Source organism: Gopherus evgoodei, chromosome 1, assembly GCF_007399415.2.
Source record: "Gopherus evgoodei ecotype Sinaloan lineage chromosome 1, rGopEvg1_v1.p, whole genome shotgun sequence".
Lineage (NCBI taxonomy): Eukaryota > Metazoa > Chordata > Testudines > Testudinidae > Gopherus > Gopherus evgoodei.
Window position 1 is genome coordinate 119,597,885 of NC_044322.1, and position 21,033 is coordinate 119,618,917.

Here is a 21,033-nt window from a genome sequence, read left to right on the forward strand (position 1 = left end):
AAAAGAACTAGTTCCTGATGTGCAAAGTCCTGTAGAGTCTTTAAAGGCATTGTCGCTGGCCTGAGATCACCGGATCCTTTTTGAACATCCATTCTTTACTAGATCTATGAAGGGAACTGCAATAGTGGCAAATCATGGCACTAAACATCAATAATACTGTGCCAGTCCCAATAAATGTTGTATTTGTTATTTGTGAGGATGGGACAGACCATTAAGGCTTGGATCTTGTTGACTAGTTCTCATAGTTAAGACTACATTTTAGTCACAGGTATTTTTAGTAAAAGTCATGGACAGGTCACGGGCTGTAAACAAAAATTCACGGGCCCATGACCTGCCCATGACTTCTACTAAAAATATCTGCCATGAATAAAACTTGAGCAGGGAGCCATGGGTGCTTTGGGGGTGGCAGTCCAGGGGCACCTCAGGTGCTAGGGGAGGTGGCCTGGGACCCCCACTGGTGCTGGGAAGGAGAAGGCTGGGCCACGGGACCCCCGCTGGTGCTTGGGCCGGGGGGAGGGATAGCTCAGTGGTTTGAGCATTGGTCTGCTAAACCCAGGGTTGTGAGTTCAATCCTTGAGGGGGCCACTTAGGGATCTGGAGCAAAAATCAGTACTTGGTCCTGCTAGTGAAGGCAGGGGGCTGGACTTGATGACCTTTCGAGGTCTCTTCCAGTTCTAGGAGATAGGTATATCTCCAATTATTATTATGTGGCCTGGGACCCTTGCTGGTGCTGGGGGAGGTGGTTTGGCGGGGCCAGTAGGGGCTTCCTGCCCAGGTCCGAGTATCTGCAGCTCCTAGGCAGCAAAGGCAGGGGCTCCACTGCTCCCACCACAAGCACTGGGTGGGAGCCATTGCCCGGGAACCACAGTCAACGAGAGCTGCTGGAGTCGGGCCTGCGGGTGTGGGTAGCATGCGGCGCAGACCCTGCTGCCCCTCCATGTCCTAGGAGCTGCAGGTCATGCCAGTGGGAGCGAGGGAGCCCCCCCAAGGTAAGCCCCACCCCACTTCCCAACACCCTGACCCTAGTCCTGAGCCCCCTTCCATACACCCAAACTGCTGCTGCTGGCCCTGAGCCAGCACCAGCCACTGTAGAAGTCATAGAGGTCACAGAATCTGTAACTTCTGTGACCACTGTGACAGACTCATAGCCTTACTCTTAGTCAGCCCTCTCCCACAATGTAGCCTAGGTGTGTGACCTCTTGATTTCTCACTTTCCATTTTGCTGGGTTTGCTCTCAGACTTATATCAGTGAGGGACTGGAGGACTGCTGCACCGGGTCTTATGAGGGCTAAAGTCATTAGTATGTGCCTGCTCCTTGCTGTTCTAACAGCTCATCTTCCTTTATGCATTGCACTGAATTTTCAAGTTGCATTATTCTTCCAAAAATCAGTGCAGAAATGTGCTGTGCCTTCAGGGTTTGGCACGAGCACAGTGAGGCTTCTCCATTCATTGTGCTTTTCTTCTACTAATTCTAGGGTCAGCATAGCCCATAGTATGTCCAGAACTGTGTGTCTCATTTTCTGGGGGAGTAGCAGAGGAATCTCTTGGGCACATGCAGTCTTGTTATGCTGATATGCTAGGTGGGTTTGTCCTAGTAAGGACGAGAACACTGGGGAATGCGTCGACTAGTTGCTGCACCTTGACTTTTTGTTCAGACTGCAGCTGCTGTCCTATCCATATGGTCTCAGATATTTGTGTCAAGGATGCCTACGGTCTTAATTTGTGTTCTGGAGGGTAAGGGTTATACGAAAACCCTAGTGGTCTTCCAGGCTTGTAAAAGGTTCACATTGTAGATCTTTATTTTGGCTGTTGGACCCCATAATCAACTGGGGCCCACCTGCCTGACCACCTCAAAGGGCCCCTACCATTGGGCCAGAAACCTGAGATTTTGAGCTCAGCAGTAATAACAGTGACTAGGGCTGTCAATTAATCAAAGTGAATGCCTGCAATTAACTGAAAACAAAATTAACGCCTGAATTTTTTTAATGCATTAATCGCATACCACTGGATGAGGAGGGAGGCAATGGCAGCAAGGGGTTGAAGCCTCAACCTGAAGTTCTGGAGGCAGCAGGTGAGTGGGGCCAAAGCCCTGAGAGTGGCTGGAACCCCAAGCCCCAAGAAGGACCAAAGCTTAGAGTCCCCAGCCCAGAGTCTATATTTGAAAATAAAACATCCAAAGATATTTAAATAAATGATATTCTATTATTATTTAACAGTGTGATTAAAACTGCAATTAATCGAGATTAATTTTTTTAATTGCTTGACAGGCCTAATCATAACTGATTTCCTGGTTTGAAAACCTGCGATCAGGCCCCTTAATTGTAAGCCTTTTCTTGGACCTATTGGACTTTTACCAGGTTTTCCATGGCAAACATAAAATCATAGGTTTATTACTTCTGGGAGAATTCCACACTACTGTGCAGATACATAATTAATGAGCTGTGCATGTTTTTAGTAAGCTGCCACCACTCTCCGGTCTCCCAGCTCTGAAGGCAGCAGCACAGGATTAAGGGTGGCATGTTATGGTACTGCCACCCTTACTTCTTCACAGCTGCTGGCGAGGCACTGCCTTCAGAGCTGAGCACCTGGCCAATAGCTGCTGCTGCTCTCTGGCCACCCACTTCTGAAGGCAGCGCAGAAGTAAGGGTGGCAGTACTGTGACCTTTCTAAAATAACCTTGCAACCCCCCTGTGGCAGGACACCCAATTTGAGAAATGCTGGTCTCCCCCGTGAAATCTGTAATAGTATAGGCTAGGGGTTCCCAAACTTGGTTTGTGGCTTGTTCAGGGTAAGCCCTTGGCGGGCCATGAGACGCTTTGTTTATCTGAGCGTCCGCAGGTACGGCTGCTCACACCTCCCAGTGGCCACGGTCCGTCGTTCCCGGAAGCAGTGCAGGCTATAGCCCTGGTATAGGCTAAAAGCACACAAAAGACCAGATTTAACGGGGGAGACCAGATTTCACGGTCCATGAGTTTGGTAAGGCCCTCGATATAATCCCCAATGAACATTATTTCTATGAGCCAGAGCTTAAGTAAACTGGATCTTCATCTAGCCCAAGATGGAATGGATACTAAGTAACCTTCCCTGGAGGCCTGAAGAGTCCCTTAATGTTGCTTTTCCTGGACTACTTCCTTTTGATTATTATAGACTCTCTGTCTTGCTTGAGGAATCTCTGAAAAGGCAGAAAGTGTTGTCCTTGCCCAGCACTCTGATTCTTTGGAAGGCTTTCTCTGCTTAGAGGAGCTTTAGAATTCATTCTGTCAGGACATTAGTCACCTCTTTCATTAAAAGTGGAGAAGTTTCTGTGAACTAACTCTGCTGGTCTCAGTTTGCACAATTTCTCATGGTTACTAACTGAATCTATCCACATTGCTCAAATGGTTCTCAAAGTAGTTCCCACTCAGCCCAACAATGCCTGACTGTTTCCTGTCCTCCTCCTGTCTAGTTCTTTTTGTGTTTAATTTTCCCCCGCCGGCATCGTCACTGTTGATCAGACCCATTGTATATATTGGTGGCAGCCATATCAAGGGAAAACAGATTTCTTACACTTGCTGTGCTTGCCACAATGTGGCAATATGCACCCACTAAGAACATATAAATAGGCAAAAAAAGGGGAGGGGGCTTTGACAAAGTGGCTGCTTAGACTAGAGCTGGCTGGCAAAAAGGCTTCTCTCTTTGGAAGATCTTACCTGAGAAAAGATTGCCTGCCTGCCAGCCGGCCGCCTTAAGAGGAGGCACTGGGTGTGAAAAATCATACTACGCAATTGGCTAATACCTGCTAACAGATAAGAGTATAACCACCTGAATTGTAATTTTTCCAGGACACCAGGTCTAATGCCTCTGCTCTTGTGAAAAGTTGGCCTTGAATCTTTTAATCACTACATGTCTTTTCCTTCGAAAGGTGGCACCTCTCTCACTGTTCCGGGGCATAGTTTAATACTGATTCAGGGGAAAGAGTGCTGTCTACTGAATTAGCAATACTGTTTGCTGTATTAGGTCTTCCATACACCTACTACTCAGACCTTACCTGATTTAGTTTGAGAACAGAGAAGACTACTGAACAGTTGTATGCTTTTGATATGAGGCATGTTGACATATTTAAGGTTTTCATTAAGAATTTTTTCAGGAGGAAACTTACTCCCATGCATTTCAAGATGCTGTCTGTTAGGCATTATAATGGACTTTAGTTAATATAAAAGCAGGTTTTCTTAACTGAAATGGTGATGAAGTTCAAAGGCTAGTAGTCTTAATCAAACAGGATTAATTTTGCTATAGAAATTCTTGGGGCAGATTCTCCTTTCAGTGCACATAGTTTATTAATGCTAATCTGAGTTATGGGCACATCAAAATAAGAGTTTAAATTATCCCTTTGTTTTCCATCATTTGTAAGAATAACCAGCAAGAGACTGTAAATAAAGCATTCTGATGAAATGTCAGAATCTGCTTTGATTTGTCAAAGGCTAGAAATTTTCTTTTGTAAATTGATAATCAGTTCCTCAGAGTATTAGATTAATAACTGGAACAAAGACAAATTTTCAGCTTTGATTGATTTATAAATTCAAAGGCTCACTTTTTCCAGAATGGGTACATATTACAGAAGAATAGGTTGTATAATATGGCAGGGTTAGAATGTTGGTGACCTTTACCTTATACAAGGTCAGGATTTGATTTAAGTGACTTGTAACTTTTAAGTTCTTCTTCGAGTGATTGCTCATATCCATTCCAGTTAGGTGTACGCGCCGCGCGTGCACATTCGTCGGAAAACTTTTACCCTAGCAACTCAGTGGGCCAGCAGGTCGCCCCCTAGAGTGGCGCCACCATGGCGCTCCATATATACTCCTGCCGGCCCACCCGCTCCTCAGTTCCTTCTTACCGCCCGTGTCGGTCGTTGGAACAGTGGAGCGCGGCTTAGCTGACCTCCACTTCCCTAGCTACTCGTTTTCTCGTATATAATTATGCAGTTATAACCCTTTTATATATATATTTGTATGGTTATACGTGTTTTCTTTGCTAACATGGTTAGTTTAGTTAGCGGGGTTCAGGAAGTAGCCCCTTCCATGAGCCCAGTGCCGGAGCCATGCATGGCTCACCGGGTTTTAAAAGGGGCCCGGCCTGCCAGAAGCCGCGGCCGAAGAGAGATCTACATGACTCCTGTTTGAAGTGCCTCAGGGAATCACACTTGACAGATAATTGCCCCATTTGCAAGGCTTTTAAGCCGAGAACAAAAAGGTGCGGGACTTTCACTTACCCCTCCACCTTGGGCGCCGAGCGATGTTCAAGCGGCGGGCAGAAGCGCCTCCTCGGCACCGGACCCCGCCGGTACTACCAAGGCCTTTCGGCACCGACCGTCGCCGGCACCGATGTCGACTCGGCACTGCTCCCTTCTTCCGAGGTCGAGAGAGCCTACGATTCCTGCTGGTGCCTGGCGGCTCCCCGGCACGCGCCGTGGTTGAGCCCCCTGCTCCCGCTGCTTCCGTGCCACCTGCATCGCAGCCAGAGAGCTCGCCTAAGTTGCGTTACCCGGCACCGACACCTGCAGAGGCACCGATGACTTTGGCTCCGTCGATTCCAGTCCCCCAGGACCACGGAATCCGGTGCCTGGCAGCTCCCCGGCTTGCGCCGTGGTAGAGCTTACTGCTCCTGCTGCTTCTGTGCCAACTGCACCACAGCTAGAGAGCTCGTCTAAGATGGCTCGCCCGGCACCGACGACGTCGGCACCGTCGATCCCGGTCCCACGAGGGCCGTAGAATCCGGTGCCTGACGGCTCCCCGGCACGCGCCGTGGTTGAGCTACTGCTCCTGCTGCTTCCGTGCCAGCGACACCGCATCCAGAGAGCTCGTCTAAGTCGGATCGCCCGGCACCGGCACCTGCTGCGGCACCGATGACGTCGGCACCGTCGATCCCGGTCCCACAAGGGCCGTAGAATCCGGTGCCTGACGGCTCCCCGGCACGCGCCGTGGTTGAGCTACTGCTCCTGCTGCTTCCGTGCCAACGGCACCGCAGCCAGAGAGCTCGTCTACGTCGGATCGCCCGGCACCGACACCTGCTGCGGCACCGATGACGTCGGCACCGTCGATCCCCGGTCCCGCAAGGGCCGTAGAATCCGGTGCCTGACGGCTCCCCGGCACGCGCCGTGGTCGAGCTAATGCTCCGGCTGCTTCCGTGCCAACGGCACCGCAGCCAGAGGGCTAGTCTAAGTCGGATCGCCCGGCACCGACACCTGCTGCGGCACCGATGACGTCGGCACCGTCGATCCCGGTCCCGCAAGGGCCGTAGAATCCGGTGCCTGACGGCTCCCCGGCACGCGCCGTGGTTGAGCTCCTGCTCCGGCTGCTTCCATGCCAACGGCACCGCAGCCAGAGGGCTAGTCTAAGTCGGATTGCCCGGCACCGACGCCTCTGAGGCACCGACAACATCGGCACCGTCGATTCCAGTCCCACAAGGGCTATCGAATCCGGTGCCCGACGGCTCCCCGGCACGCGCCGTGGTTGAGCGTATTACTCCCGCTGCTTCAGTGCTGATGGCACCGCAGCCAGACAGCTTATCTAACTCGGATCGCCCGGCACCGACACCTACCGAAGCTCTGATGACCTCGGTACCGTGGATCCCGGTTCCACGAGGGCCGTCGAATCCGGTGCCTGACAGCTCCCCAGTACGCACTGTGGTTGAGCCTGCTGTTCCCTTCATGCCGGAGATGTTACCAACGGCGAGGGCTCTCAGTGCCATGACAGAGTCAGTGCTGCCTGACCCGGGCACCGCCGGTACGGGTAATACAGTCTCTTCAGGTGACTGTCCCCTGTCAGCACAGCAGAGCGGCACCGTTCATGATCACGGTCCCGCAGACACTCCAAGTCCTGTCGGCACGCCGGACACCACTGGCAGTCCCGGTGCTGTTTTCCTCGGTACTGGTCACACTCGCTGCACCGGTCGGTATCCCGTTCGCCGACCCGCTATCGGCACCGTTCCGACCTCTGGCACCGGGGCAGGTACCTTGACTCCTGTAGCCCTTCTCCGAGCCTCGAGATCTCGGTCGACCTCCCGACACCGTTCTGGTTGCGGGTCTGGATCTCGTTCCAGGTACCGATACGCCTCCCGATGCCGGTCCCCGATGCCGAGTTGGGCAAGGTCCGAGTGAGTCAGAGACTCTGCCTGTGCCTTCTTTTAGTACCTCCATGGCCGTCCGGACACGCATCCGTGTCATCCCATATGCGCAGATTTTATGCTCAGGACCACGATCCTGATATGATGGCCAGCGGGTGCCAGCCCCGAAGCAGAAAGAGGCTTGGCGAATGAACAGGCTTGGCCGCCAGGTGTACTCTGCAGGGGCCCTGCAGCTCGGGGTAGCAAAGCAACAAGCCTTGCTTAGCTGCGATAATTATAGCACCTGAGTGAAGGAGTTTCTCCCTCAAAACTTCCACCTGGAGTTCGCTGCCGTCTTGGAGGACGGGGGGAAAGAAGGTTCCCAGAGCGTCCCTCCAGGCCTCGTTGGACGCAGCAGACTCTGCGGCCGGCACTCTGGCCTTGAGTGTCGCCGTGAGGTGCATTTCATGGCTTCAGGTTTTAAACCTCCGGCCGGAGCTGCGGTATGCCTTTCAGGATTTACCCTTTGTTGGTAAAGGCATCTTCGCGGCAGAGACAGCCCCAGACTGCGAAGTCTGGTGGGCAATAGGGTCCTAATGCGTCTCAGCATGTATACGCCAGCGACAAAACGCAGGCCTTTCTGGCCCCAGCCGCCATACTCTGTGCCTAGCCAGAGGCAGAACTCTGGCAAACGGCAGGGCCAAGGTGGTCGCAGACGAACGTCAGGACTCCTAAAGAGCCAAAGTCAAGGTCCCTCGCAATTACCACTGGGACCAAAGACGGACTTTCCAAGGTTCACCTGAGGGCAGTGTACCAGTCGCAGGACGGGATCCCGATCCCGCTTTCTCCTGGCATGGCCCCAGTTACTTTCAGATCGCTGGGTCCTGCGCACGATGGAGCATAGGTACCACCTTTAATTTGCTCCAGCCCTGTCCCACTTCAGCGGACGAAAGGGGTAAGGGGTTTTACCCCCGTTATGCCCTAGTCCCCCACTCGAACACAGGTCTCAGACCTTCTTGGTCCTGCACGGACTCAACCGGGTTAGGATAAGGTTGGAGTTCTGCATGGTATCCCTGGGAATCATTATTCCATCCTTGCCTCCTGGGGGCTACTGTGCCGCCCTGGATATGAAGCACGCGTACTTTCGCAATGCCATCTTCCCTCCGCACGGGAGATGCCTCCGCTCTATAGCCGATTGTCAATACTCCCGGTTTACGGCCATAGTCGCCGCCTACCGTCGCTGATGTCGGATATGCGTTTTTCCGTATCTGGACGATTCGCTTATCCACGGAGACTCTGAGACACAAACCACTCAGCGCGTGGGCATCGCCACGGTCTTATTCACAGGTCAAGGCCTGCTGTTTATTATAGAGCAATCCACTCTGGTCCCCACGCAGAGGTTGGGCTCCCTAGGGGCTATCCTGGTCTCCTACCTAGCCGGAGCCTGCTTATCGCAACTGAGATTTTAGGCGATGGCAACAATCATCTGAGGTCTGAAGGCTTTCCCAACGACCTCAGCTCGTTCTTGTCTCAGTCTCCTGGGTCCATGGTTGCCCGCAAGTTTGTAACCAAACACGCCAAGCTCCGCCTCCGTCCTCTCCAAGTCCGGCTCACTGCCCCTGACGGCGGACGCCTCATCTCTCTGCTCGAGTGTTCATAGTCACCTCTGAGCTTAAGGCCTTTGGTCTTCTAGGGAGCTGGCATTCCTCCTCAATGCCCCAAAAATTGAGAGTAGTCCGCCTGGCATGCCAGGGGTTCCAGCGGCAGCTGCGAGGCCGTTGTATCTCGGTGTTTACAGCCAACACAACGACCAGGTGCTTCATAAGTATTCAGGGGGGACATAGTCCTCCTCCCCCCTTTTTTTGTCAGGAGGCCATCCATTTCCGGGTCTTTGGCATGGCCAACTCGATGGAGCTGGCGACGTCCTTTCTCCCAGGCGTTTGGAACGTCCTAACTCTTTGCCTCAGCAGGTCTTTCCTGCCTTACGAGTGATCACTCTGCCCCATGTGAGGCGTCCCGCTTTCCGGAAGTGGAGATGTTTCCTCACACAGACCTGTTCGCTCACCGCGAGAGCAGGAAATGCCAGGTGTTCTGCTCCTTCCAAGATCTCTCCTCGGAATCGATCTTGGACGCATTCCTGATGCCGTGGAAAGGCCAACTGCATTATGCCTTCCCACTGTTCCCACTGGTTCATTAGGTCCTGCTCAAACTCCGCAGGGGCAGAGCGTGCATCATCATGATCACTCCAGAATGGTCCAGGCAGCGCTGACATACCACGTTACTCGGCCTGTCAGCCCAGACCTCATCACTCAGGGCAACGACAGGCTTCGTCACTCGGACCTGCAGCCTCTTCGCCTCACGGTGGCTGCTGCGTACCTGAGTCGGGGTGACAGGCAGCCTTCCACCTGGTCAACGTACCGGGCCAGGTGGAAGCGTTTCTTTTACAGCTGCAATACGCTCGATCTTGCTCCTGCTGAGGTCTCGATCCCCTCTGTTTGGCCTGCCTCTGGCCTTCAGCGGCAGGACCTGGCGGTATCAGCGCTGAGGATACACTCAGCAGCCATCTCTACCTTCCAGCAGGCTGAGATGGACGTTCAGTGTTCTCACGCTCTATGGGTTCGAGGTCCCTCAAGGGCTTGGAGCGCTTGCACCCTCGGGTGCGCCGCCCAGCCCCGACCTGGGACCTCAACCTAGTCTTGGCCAGACGGGTCTCTGAGATCAGAGCTCTTACGGGGGTTCCGCCGTACACTAGGTTTCACAATGACAAGGTGCAGTTATGACCGCACCCGGCTTTCCTCCCTAAGGTGGTTTTGGCTTTTCATGTTACCCACAGTTCAACGCAATGGGCACAACCGTTGCACTCCTTGGACATCTGTGGAGTGCTCACATTATATTGTGCTGACAGAACCATTTCCTAAGGTGCCCCAGCTCTATCCCGGTAGCGGGCCAAAGGGAGGGCTTGCTTGTTCTCCTATCAGAGAATCTCATCTGGGGTGATGGCGGACATCCCCACTTGTTATGATTTGGCTCATATTTCCCCAAGCCACATCAACGTGCATTCTACCAGGGCTCAGGCTTCATCTGCCGCCTTGCTGGCTCGTGTTTCTACCCACGAGATCTGTCGCGAAGCTCCATTGGTCCTCGGTCCATACCTTTGCTTCGCAGTATGCCCTGGTTCAGCAGTCAAGAGAGGCTGTAGCCTCTGGCTCAGCAGTTTTATTCTGCCACATTTCACTCCGACCCCACCGCCTTTGTAAGGCTTGGGATTCACCTAACTGGAATGGATATGAGCAATCACTCGAAGAAGAAAAGACGGTTACTCACCTTTGTAACTGTTGTTCTTCGAGATGTGTTGCTCATATCCATTCCACACCCGCCCTCCTTCCCCACTGTCGGAGTAGCCGGCAAGAAGGAACTGAGGAGCGGGTGGGCCGGCAGGAGTATATATGGAGCGCCATGGTGGCGCCACTCTAGGGGGCGACCTGCCGGCCCACTGAGTTGCTAGGGTAAAAGTTTTCCGACGAATGTGCACGCGCGGCGCGTACACCTAACTGGAATGGATATGAGCAACACATCTCGAAGAACAACAGTTACAAAGGTGAGTAACCGTCTTTTATTCATGCAACATTATTTAAATCAGATTTAAGAGATTGCTAATAGAAATTTGTCTCTTGTAAAATTTAGACCCTGATTCATGAGACCATCTCTATTCAAGAAAGCACTTAAGCATGCGAGTTGGGGCCTTTATAGATACTGTAAATGACAGTTTTAATGTCTTTATTTCCAAAAGAAATAATCTGACTTTGAGTTTTCTAGAAAACTTATCTGTAAATATTTTTCCTAAAACTAGTAATTCTTCAGGTATGCATGGATCCCACGGTAGGTGTGCAAGCACTACATAGTTGTAAGCTTGGAATCTTTTGACTAGCAGTGTCTGGTGGGACTGTGTGTATGCCCTGTGCCTCTTTGTGAACCTATATAAAGGACAGAACGGCCTGGCCCCTCCCTAACCTCCCTCTTCTGCCCATGGTAGTGAGACAGAACTTGGCCTGTGACTCAACCCACTTCTGATTTCTGTAACTCTTCTCTTGTGAAGAAATGTCTTCTCAGTTCTCCCTTCAATTAATTTCTTCATTTAAGTTTTGTTGGTCATTCTCCCCCTCCCCATTCCCTCACCCCTGTCAAAAAAAAAAAAAAAGAAAAGAAAAATGTAGTAGTTACGGCAGATTGGGGAGACCTTCCTGTACATCCCCTTGTACAGCAGGGTGAAGTGCTTTTTGGTAACCACTAGCTATGGTATATTCAAAACTCTCTGGGTTCAAACCCTGTCTTTCCTTCAGTGTACTAATCCCCGTGGTAGACTAACAAAGCAGATGCCTGTTCTATCTTGGGGAAGAAAGTACATATCCCCAATAAGTATGCTATCTGCTGCTCTTTTTGTCCTGCACCCAGAAATCCTGAGATGTCAAGTTCAAACTACACTTCTTGGAGCAATCCAGGAGGGTAACTTTGGAGGATGTCTTCACTCCTGGTTCCAAACAGGAACAGAGAAGTTTGTCTTAGGGAAGTGCTCTGATGACTAGCACCACACCCCTGGCTCCAAAGGAAAAGGAAGGTGAAGAAGGCACCATAACCATCTGTGCAGGCACTGGCATCCCTGATACTGACCATGTCTACCTTGGGTTGGGACCAAAGGCCTCCGTGCCAATTGTGTGAGTGTCTACTCTGGGGAAGAGAGACGTAGCCTCATCTTTCAGAGCAGAAAGGCACGCTCGCACCGAGTGCAAACACAGCTTGGACAGGCAATACATCAATCCCGCAGAGAGGATTCTGAACTGAGAAAGAAGCCCTCAACATTAACAAAGGATAGCACTAAGACACCAGCACCACTATCTAAAGGGAGAAAGACAGGCCCACTAATATCAGTGCTAAAACCCGGGCCAGCACTAGAGCCAGAACACTTCCCAGTACCAAGATAGGCCTTCAAGTCCCCCTCACTGCTCCTCTCAGCACAGATATTGGCACTATCCCACTGCCAAAACAAAAACCCCAAATTATGAAGGAGTCTTGAAATCTAATGCAGCTAGCTGGTTTTAGTTACTTTACTACAAATTCACCTGAGAGCAGTGTAAATACTAGACTTTAACTTTTTCTCATGATTTTTTTTAATTAGCAGTTTCACTATATAGAACACTTTGTAGACATAATATCACTTTTGTAGGTTTAGAAAAAAATAACTATAACTTTTAATTCTTCTGGCATAAATCTCATTACATGTCAGTCCCAACCAAACTTTTTTTGCAGCAGACATTTAAAAAGTGTTGTTATTTTTAATTACATGTCTCCAGTTTTTTTTTAAAAATCCCTTTTCTCTGTTGTTTGAACACCTTGTGTTTTAAAATTATGGTGGTGAAATGTCACTATTTAAAATACATTTTCGTTTTAAAGGGGAAAAGTGTAGCTCCAAAACTGCTCTTTTTTTCTTTTCCAGACAGATCTTGACTATGTACACAGTGTTGTAGCAAGCCTGGAAAAAGAGTAAGTTGTGGGGGTTGTTTTGTTTTGTTTTCTTAAAAAAACTGTGGTGTGAGGGAAATGTTTTGTTTACTTCCTTTTTTCCCTCAGGGTTGTTTTGGTTTTAGAAAAAATAAGTGCATGACGACAAACCAAGGGGAAGTAATTAAGTAGGTTAAACTGTAAAACAGTAAATGGGATTACGTGGATTTGGCGTGACATAAATGGATTGGGTTGGCATGACATAAATGGATTCTGTGACATCTGCATTCATGGTATCCTTTGCAGTGGTATGCTCAAACTGAGCTATAGAAGAGAAAGGCCAGGTATTATAAAAATTGACATTATTAGATTAACTAGACCAGGGGTAGGTAACCTATGGCACATGTGCCGAAGGCGGCACGTGAGCTGATTTTCAGTGACACTCAGACTGCCTGGTTCCTGGCCACTGGTCCGGGGAGCTCTGCATTTTAATTTAATTTTAAATGAAGCTGCTTAAACATTTTGAAAACCTTATTTACTTTACATACAACAATGGTTTAGTTATATATTACAGACTTATAGAAAGAGATCTTCTAAAAACGTTAAAATGTATTACTGGCACGCGAAACCTTAAATTAGAGTGAATAAATGAAGACTCGTCACACCACTTCTGAAAGGTGGCCGACCCCTGAACTAGACTATAGTGTTGAGTGGAGGAGTTATTGTTCTGGAAGACTCACTTAGGAAAATAACTTTTATACTAGTTTTGTTTTATGTTGCTTGTTCAAAAAATTCTACTGCCGTATGATTCTGTCAACATAAATTAAGAATGTAATTTTACCAGATATAAATCCTGCATATCATAAAAGTTAGAAGATGAGCCCTCATTCTAATGTATTGTGAAGGTAACATTATACATTTGTTCCAAATGATTACAGATATGTTTTATGTCAGACACAGTAACTGCACCAATAATAAATAAATAAATAGTCCCACTGCACTTATTTACTTGATGTTTCTGATGATAGATTTTCTACAGAAATCAGTTCTGGCTTGGTGGAAATAATATCCCCACCTGCGACTTACTATCCTGACTTGACAAATTTAAAAGAGACATTTGGAGACTCAAAAGAAAGAGTCAGGTAAGGTTTTTTCCCTCAGACTCTTCTTGTTTATGTAATGCCAGACTGAGTGTGAATTCTTGAAACATTTTTTGTATATACTTTAAATTATGTGGAAACAAGGCCCTAATTCTGCAAAGAAAACCGAATGGGTGAATCCCTGCATCCACGTGAAGCACTGCCTGCATGTTTTTTTCTTAAGGATTGAAGCCTAAATCTTAAGCTTTGTAGGCTTCATTTAATGTTAAATTCTGGGAAGGTACAGTGGGAGTTCAGAATATAACAGCGTATGAGATTTTTGTTGCATAACATCATGTAGGTTGTCTGTTCTTGTTTTCTGTTTCCCTTCATGCTGTCAGGAATAAAACTGTGTGTGAAACTCAACAGTATTGTTCAGTTACCATCTGAAATACCCAATATATTTTTAGAGAAAGCTCAAATAGCTGCAAGAGATCAGATTCAGTTGGGTCATTCCTCTTTTTGTGTTGCAGCATATGGGGGTGTGAGGGGGGAGGGAGGGAGTGGGGATTGACCTGTTTTTTGTGGATTTTTTTCAGACAGAGGCTTTCCTGAGAGAATAATGCCAGATATAATTGTTCTAACATTCAAATAATGTGTAATAACTTGTCATCCTTTGTAGTGCAATCCACTATGTATTGTGAAAAATTTTATTTTATAATTCCTTGACTTTTTTTAACATTTAATTTCAGATGGCGAACAAAGCAAAACTTGGACTATTGTTTTCTTATGATGTATGCCCAGAAAAAGGGCATTTATTATATTCAGGTAAATCAATGTTCTTTGATGTGTAAAGCTATTCAAAGACACCGTGGTGATGGGCACATCATAAATGCCTAAATAGAATATAAATAGAATGATTATATATTTGTAGGGTGATTGCAGTTATGGTTATTATAGTATTAGTGAATGTGTATAAGTTGAATTACATACACTGTCTAAACTGGAAACCCAGTTGTCTATATGCTTAAGTGTGGCCAAAAACTGCTGATGTGGCAAAAAAGAAGGAACACTGACTATTTAATTTCGCTTTTTTCATATGCCAAAGAAAGGGGTAGAAGTGGAGCCTCTAAGATGCAAAGTAACAATAGAATAGCTGTTGATGGAAGTAGAGCTCTAGATGCTGCATTATTTTTAATTGGTTTTGAAGAGATGTAGATACAGTTTTTCTGTCCTTTGGCATATAAGCTAATGTGACTATATATTGAGTATAGATGCTTTTAAGTGTGTTGCTAGATTCACTGCTTTTAACTAAAAGTTAAGATTGTGCTAAGAGCTGTAACAGTTCTGAAAAATTAAAATAAACTTTAATGTAGCCCTGAGTAGATATCACCTTATTCCTGCTTCTAGGTAGAAGCCCCACCTTCTCCTCCTCCTCAGATACATTTAGGGCTTGAGCTGCTATTAGAAGAAACAGCAGCATGTTTTCTTCAGGCAGCATTTGCTGCCAACACTGCTCCCTACTGACATAAAACCACCTAATCACAGTATGGAACACATATCTGTACACAGGAAGGAAAGAAGAAAATTAGTTGGGAGCTCTCAAAATAAAGGTGAATTAAAGTGAGAATTTTTAAAAAACTGGCCTGTCTTGGTGGTTAACTAACCATGACTCTCTCTTTTTCTGAAATGTGAGGCCATGTGTAAGACTTGGCAGGACACCTGAAAGACTGAATGTACATAGATTAAAAAAAATGTATGTATACTGTTATGAGCTGGGTGAAACCTTGTTATGGGTTGAGCTAAAACCTCATTCAGACTGGTGTGTGAACGCACCTTTTCTTTGATAGTTTTAAGATACAGTTAAGGCGCCACACGTAAAACAAGGCTTATTAGATTTTGTCTGGACACTATCACCATGTGAACAGAGAGTTCCACTGGGTATCATGTGAGAGAACACACACAAACTGAGAACAGACAAGAACAGAAAGAGAGGCAGAGGTAAAAAGCAAGAAAGCCAAGCAGTAGCCTGTGAGCACAATGTGACTCTGGAAAAAGCTAGAGAGAGAGTTTTGGGTCTGGTGTTGGCTAAAGATGCTTAGGGGTGTAAACTAAGAAAGTGCCCCTTTTGTTCTTCCTATGTTCAGACAAGCACGATTTTGTACAATCCTTGTAAATAAACAAGATTCCATCAAGGAGATCAGTTTTACTTGCAACTGGAACATTGCCAGAGCCCTGAAATTTGACTAGCTGCTCAGATCAAAAAGGGGTAACAATACCAATATTGTACTCTACATTTAGTGTTTAAAAATGGCATTAACGAATGATGACCTGATTGGCTTATAAGGAATCATGGCCATGAAGAAATTTTCAGTTAGATCCTACCATAAACATATAGAAATAAAAGTGTTAAAAGCTTACAAAAAAGTGTAAAGTCCCTTCTCTTTTTTCAGATTCTGCACAATATACCTAGGCCCTTCAGTGTTGTCCTGTAGTATCTCTTATCAGGATGGCTGAAGGCACCTAAACTTTGACTTTGTATCTCACAGTACACCAATGGATGCAGTTATAAGACCGTAATTTTAGAATTTAAGCTATTAGGAAGATTTGGTCCTGCCCTTGGGTTTGTACAGCACCTACCACAATGGGACTCCTATCCTGATTGGAGCCTTTGAATGTTACCCGAATACATATAGTAAATAAGAAGTAATGCACGTTATGGCCTATCTTATTTTCACACTGTATTGAATCACTGAAACTGGTTCTTACCAATTAATTGTATTTGTGACAATAAATACATGAAGAAGAATAAAAAATCAGTGTTGAGATACATCTTTTTCCCCCCTTCATTTATCTGTTTATTTCTCTTCCCATGTAACTTTAGTGGTCCTCACAGTTGACATGCCATTTTATGTATTCAGTGTTGTCATGTTGGTCCCAAATATTAGAGAGAGAAGGTGAGTGAGGTAATATATTTTATTGGACCAACTTCAGTGAGACTTAAAATAAGAGCTCTATGTAAGCTTAAAAGCTAGTCCCTCTCACCAGCAGAAGTTGATCCAATAAAAGATAATACTTCACCCGCCTTGTGTGTCTTATGCCATTTTGTAGACTATTGTGTTGTCATCTGCTACGTTGTCAGTTTTGTTATAAATAATACATGTATTCATGTGAAGTAAAGCAAACAATACAACCAATTAATCTTTATCTGGAAACTCCCACTTAGTCATTTGTGTGCCTACAAACAACACATGCGATAGGAGGAAACATATGTATAGATACTAATATTCAGCACATCCATTATGAGCAACAGTTGTAAGCAGAAATGGGCAATTTTGGGGATAGAGTCCAAAATTCTCACTACTATGGAACATTTAATTTTTTAAAAAAAATTGTTTGTTTAATCATGCCAGTATTTGCTTCAAAGCATAATTCTAAAATGGAGATCATTCTGCTTTGAATTATGTAAACATTTCTTTGCTTATTTTCCATGATAATTGCTTTCTATATTTGCTGAAACAATTGCTATTGAGGGAATGGGACTATAGCTTCTGTTTACAAGCTGTTATTTTTATTGGCCATTATAAAATGCACACATAGGAACCTTCAGTTTCCCATCTAAGCAATGTGCGGGGAAAATACCAAATAAAATATTATAGAAGTTAAAAGGTGGTGCTTTCCCTTTTGATGCAGTTCTATTATATAGTAGCAAAATCAAGCAAATTCACTACAGTAGTTGTGTACTAAAGTATTTAACATTGCCACAGCCTTCTGATCAAGGATGACAGATTATTATTGATAGTTTATAATCTAATAGCAGTTAAGTATCAGAGGAGTAGCTGTGTTAGTCTGTATCCATAAAAACAACAAGGAGTCTGGTGGCACCTTAAAGACTAACAGATTTATTTGGGCATAAGTTTTCGTGGGTAAAAAAAAGCCACTTCTTCAGATGCATGGAGTGAAAATTACAGATGCTGGCATAAATATACTGACACATGAAGAGAAGGGAGTTACCTTACAAGTGGAGAACCAGTGCTGACAGATGGATCTGATAATTTTCACTCCATGCATCTGAAGAAGTGGGTTTTTTACCCACAAAAGCTTATGCCCAAATAAATCTGTTAGTCTTTAAGGTGCCACTGGGCTCCTCATTGTTTGTTTGTTTGGTTTTTTTTTTAACAGCAGTTAAGTATATGCGGAATGGAATCTTTATCTGGATATTATAAGCTTGTAAAGAGAAAAGTTTTTTAAAACTATTTCCTATCCAGTTCACTTTTATGTGTTCCCAGATAGTTGATGTATATATCCCTGGATTTTTGCTATAAAGAGTCTCCAAATTAATTATCCTCAAATAGGTGGACGGTGATCATGCTTCTGCAGTAATAATTTTTGTGTATGATGCCTAGATACCAGAGTGGTGTTTGCACTAGAAATCTATGGATAAATATATTTTAGGACTACTTTTTCCTTGCTTTACTTTTTCTTTTTGCGTTGCTCTTCCTGCTTTGTGTTAATATGAGTGTTTGATTTCCCTAGCTTGAAGATGATATTGTTGTCAAGCAGAATTATTTCAGCACGATAAAAAATTTTGCACTTCAACTTTCTTCTGAAGATTGGATGATTCTAGAATTTTCTCAACTGGGTTTCATTGGTAAGAAAAATGTCCAGTTTAGTAGTTTGAAAAGAAAAAGTTCAGTCAGAGAATCTCTGATTAATATTGCTGTGACCTCAAAATTACCTTCTTTATACTGGTAATGGAACAGGGAATAAAAATGGATTGACTTTTATGGCTATATGCTGTAACTGTACACTACAATAATTGCGGTTACCTATGGATGTTTGAGTCAGAATTAAGCAATGGAAAATGAGAACATTTTTATAACTAAAAATTAAGTTACTTTACAAAATATGGAAAATCAAAATTTAAATGTGTTATTTCTAATTATCTGTCGGCAAAATAAAAATGACATTAAAAGAACATTGCATATGTGAAGCAAGGGGACAAAATCAAGAAAACTCACACAGCCCAAAGTTACTTTTATGTCTTTTTGCCATTAGAGACCTCACAAGTTTCCAAGCAGCCATAAAAATTAGTCTCTTTTGCAGAAAGGTTCTATTCTAGCCTCCCACTTCCACTTGGAGCAACCATATGACTTCTAGAGCCTGTCCGCTTTCTAGGGATGGAGTCACAAATACCACCTATTATTTACAGTGAGTAGGATAATGACTACAATGTTGAGACAGAAAATGCAGAGTCCAGAATCTTAGCAGGTTGACCACCACTATGTCATGAGAGTAATTTTAGTGTTCTTTGTTTCCTACACAATAATGGATTTTATTGAGAGGCACAAAACTTACATAAATGCAACTGAAAGAGCTTTGAAAGGAATTTAACGCTTTGAAAGTTGATACAACTAGAATCACAGTCTGGTTTGATCTAACTAACCATAATGAACTAGAACCACAGTGACAAAATTGGAAACTGATTCAAAGAAGCTATGACACTTTTCCATTAGTTAGTCAATGTTACTGATCCCAAATACAAAGATCATAAGTTGAGCCCAAAACAGGAAGAAGAATCTGAAACGTGGCTAGTGGAATGTAACCCTGAGGTTTTTTTCATTCTTTTCCCACATTTCAATTAAAGACTCAGATCTCTACCTACATATTTGTTTGCAAAGGAAATTGTGTCTCGGTTCATAGTATTAAGGTGGTGGGAAACAGTGAATGTAAAATTAGACTCTTGATTTCAGATTTTTGTAAATATTTAAAGAACCTCCTTTCCTCTGAAGTCAGCTTAGTATCAAATGTGTTTTTATGTGTTCCGCACATGCACAGGAAGTGGGGGAGATATGACCCTTAACAGGCAGGGCTGTCTCTATCCATATACAAAGTATGCAGCTGCATAGGGCACCAGGAAATTTGGGGCACCACATTTCCTAGTGACCTGAGCAACTGCGTGCTGCTCCAGCCCCTAATCCGCATCTTCCCAATGGCCCCCACCCCTGCTCTGCCCCAGCCCTGCCCCTACTCCACCTCTTCCCCAAAGCCCCGCCCCTGCTCCGCCCGCACCCTGCCTCTTCCCACCCCTGCTCCACCCAACCCCCAGTCCCTGGAGGACTGCTGCAGGGGTCGGGACTGCACTCACCGCGTGATAAGTGGAAAGACCCAGCCCCAGCCTGCTCCATTCCCCTGGCTCCCTGCCTTGCCTCGCCGCTGGTGAGTGCTGGGGGGAAGATAAACCTTAATTATGAATTTTACTTGGGTTTTGGAATTTGCTTCACAATCTAACCATTCTATTAATGTAGATTTTCATATGAAATTCTGTGGTTTTACAAGTAATGTAAAATTAATTATAGATTTTTCTGAATTAGCATAGTACAATCTGGAATGTCTTCTGGTATGCAGGAGCTTGCAGTCTGCAGTTTTGTAAGACTGAAAAGGCAAAATATTTAAAATCTGCCATGTGCTGAATCTTTAGTTTACACTTGCAATTTGGGACATGCAACATATAACTCTATGAGTAGAGCCCTACATGGATAAAAAGTGTGTATCTGTATCAGATCCCAAACATGGTCCACAGATATAAAGCGGCTATCTACAGATTTACAGGACTCTAGGTATAAAATTTGGATCTGCATCCATCCACTATCCACAAACATGGTCCATGGCTATAAAACAGATATCTGCAGATTTGCAGGGCTCTACTTATGAATAAGGCTATATTTTAGTCATGGGTATTTTTAATAAAAGTCATGGACAGGTCACAGGCAGTAAACAAAGTAAATCTATTTCCCCATGTTTATTCCCCCCATGCTGTTCCTCACAACTTCTTGTCAACTGCTGCAAATGGACCATTTTGATTACCACTACAAAAAGTTTTTTCTCTCCTGCTGGTAATAGCTCACCTTAAGTGATCACTGTAGTTAGAGTGTGTATGGTAACACTCATTGTTTCATGTTCTCTGTGTGTATATTTCTATATCTTCCTACTGTATTTTCCACTGCATGCATCCAATGAAGTGGGCTGTAGCCCATGAAAGCTTATGCTCAAATAAATCTGTTAGTCTCTAAGGTGCACAAGTACTCCTATTCTTTAGGCAGTAAACAAAAATTCATGGCCCATGACCTGTCCATGACTTTTACTATATACCCCTAACTAAAACTTGGGTGGGTGGGCCACAGATGCTCTGTGGGGGGCGGTCCAGGGGCACCACGGGTGCTAAGGGAGGTGGTCTGCGACCCTACTGATGCTGGGGGAGGGGGTGGGCAATGGCCTAGGACTCCCACTGGTGCTGGAGGGGGGTCTGGATGGCGGCATGCAGCCCAAGACTCCTGCTGGTGCTGTGAGGGAGGATTGGCGGGGCTGGTGGGACTCC

At 45.7% G+C, this 21,033-nt stretch overlaps 1 protein-coding gene across 6 annotated transcripts in view; it reads left to right on the top strand.

The window, feature by feature from the left end:
• The window catches only part of MGAT4A (alpha-1,3-mannosyl-glycoprotein 4-beta-N-acetylglucosaminyltransferase A), a 148,003-nt gene that overhangs the window by 81,942 nt on the left and 45,028 nt on the right, over window positions 1-21,033 (top strand). For all 6 annotated transcript variants that reach the window (XM_030570629.1, XM_030570656.1, XM_030570646.1 and 3 more), the window contains exons 6-9: window positions 12,572-12,618; window positions 13,605-13,718; window positions 14,408-14,483; window positions 18,192-18,306. In XM_030570629.1, coding sequence (XP_030426489.1) covers window positions 12,572-12,618; window positions 13,605-13,718; window positions 14,408-14,483; window positions 18,192-18,306 — 352 coding nt within the window. The remainder of the gene's footprint in view (window positions 1-12,571; window positions 12,619-13,604; window positions 13,719-14,407; window positions 14,484-18,191; window positions 18,307-21,033) is intronic.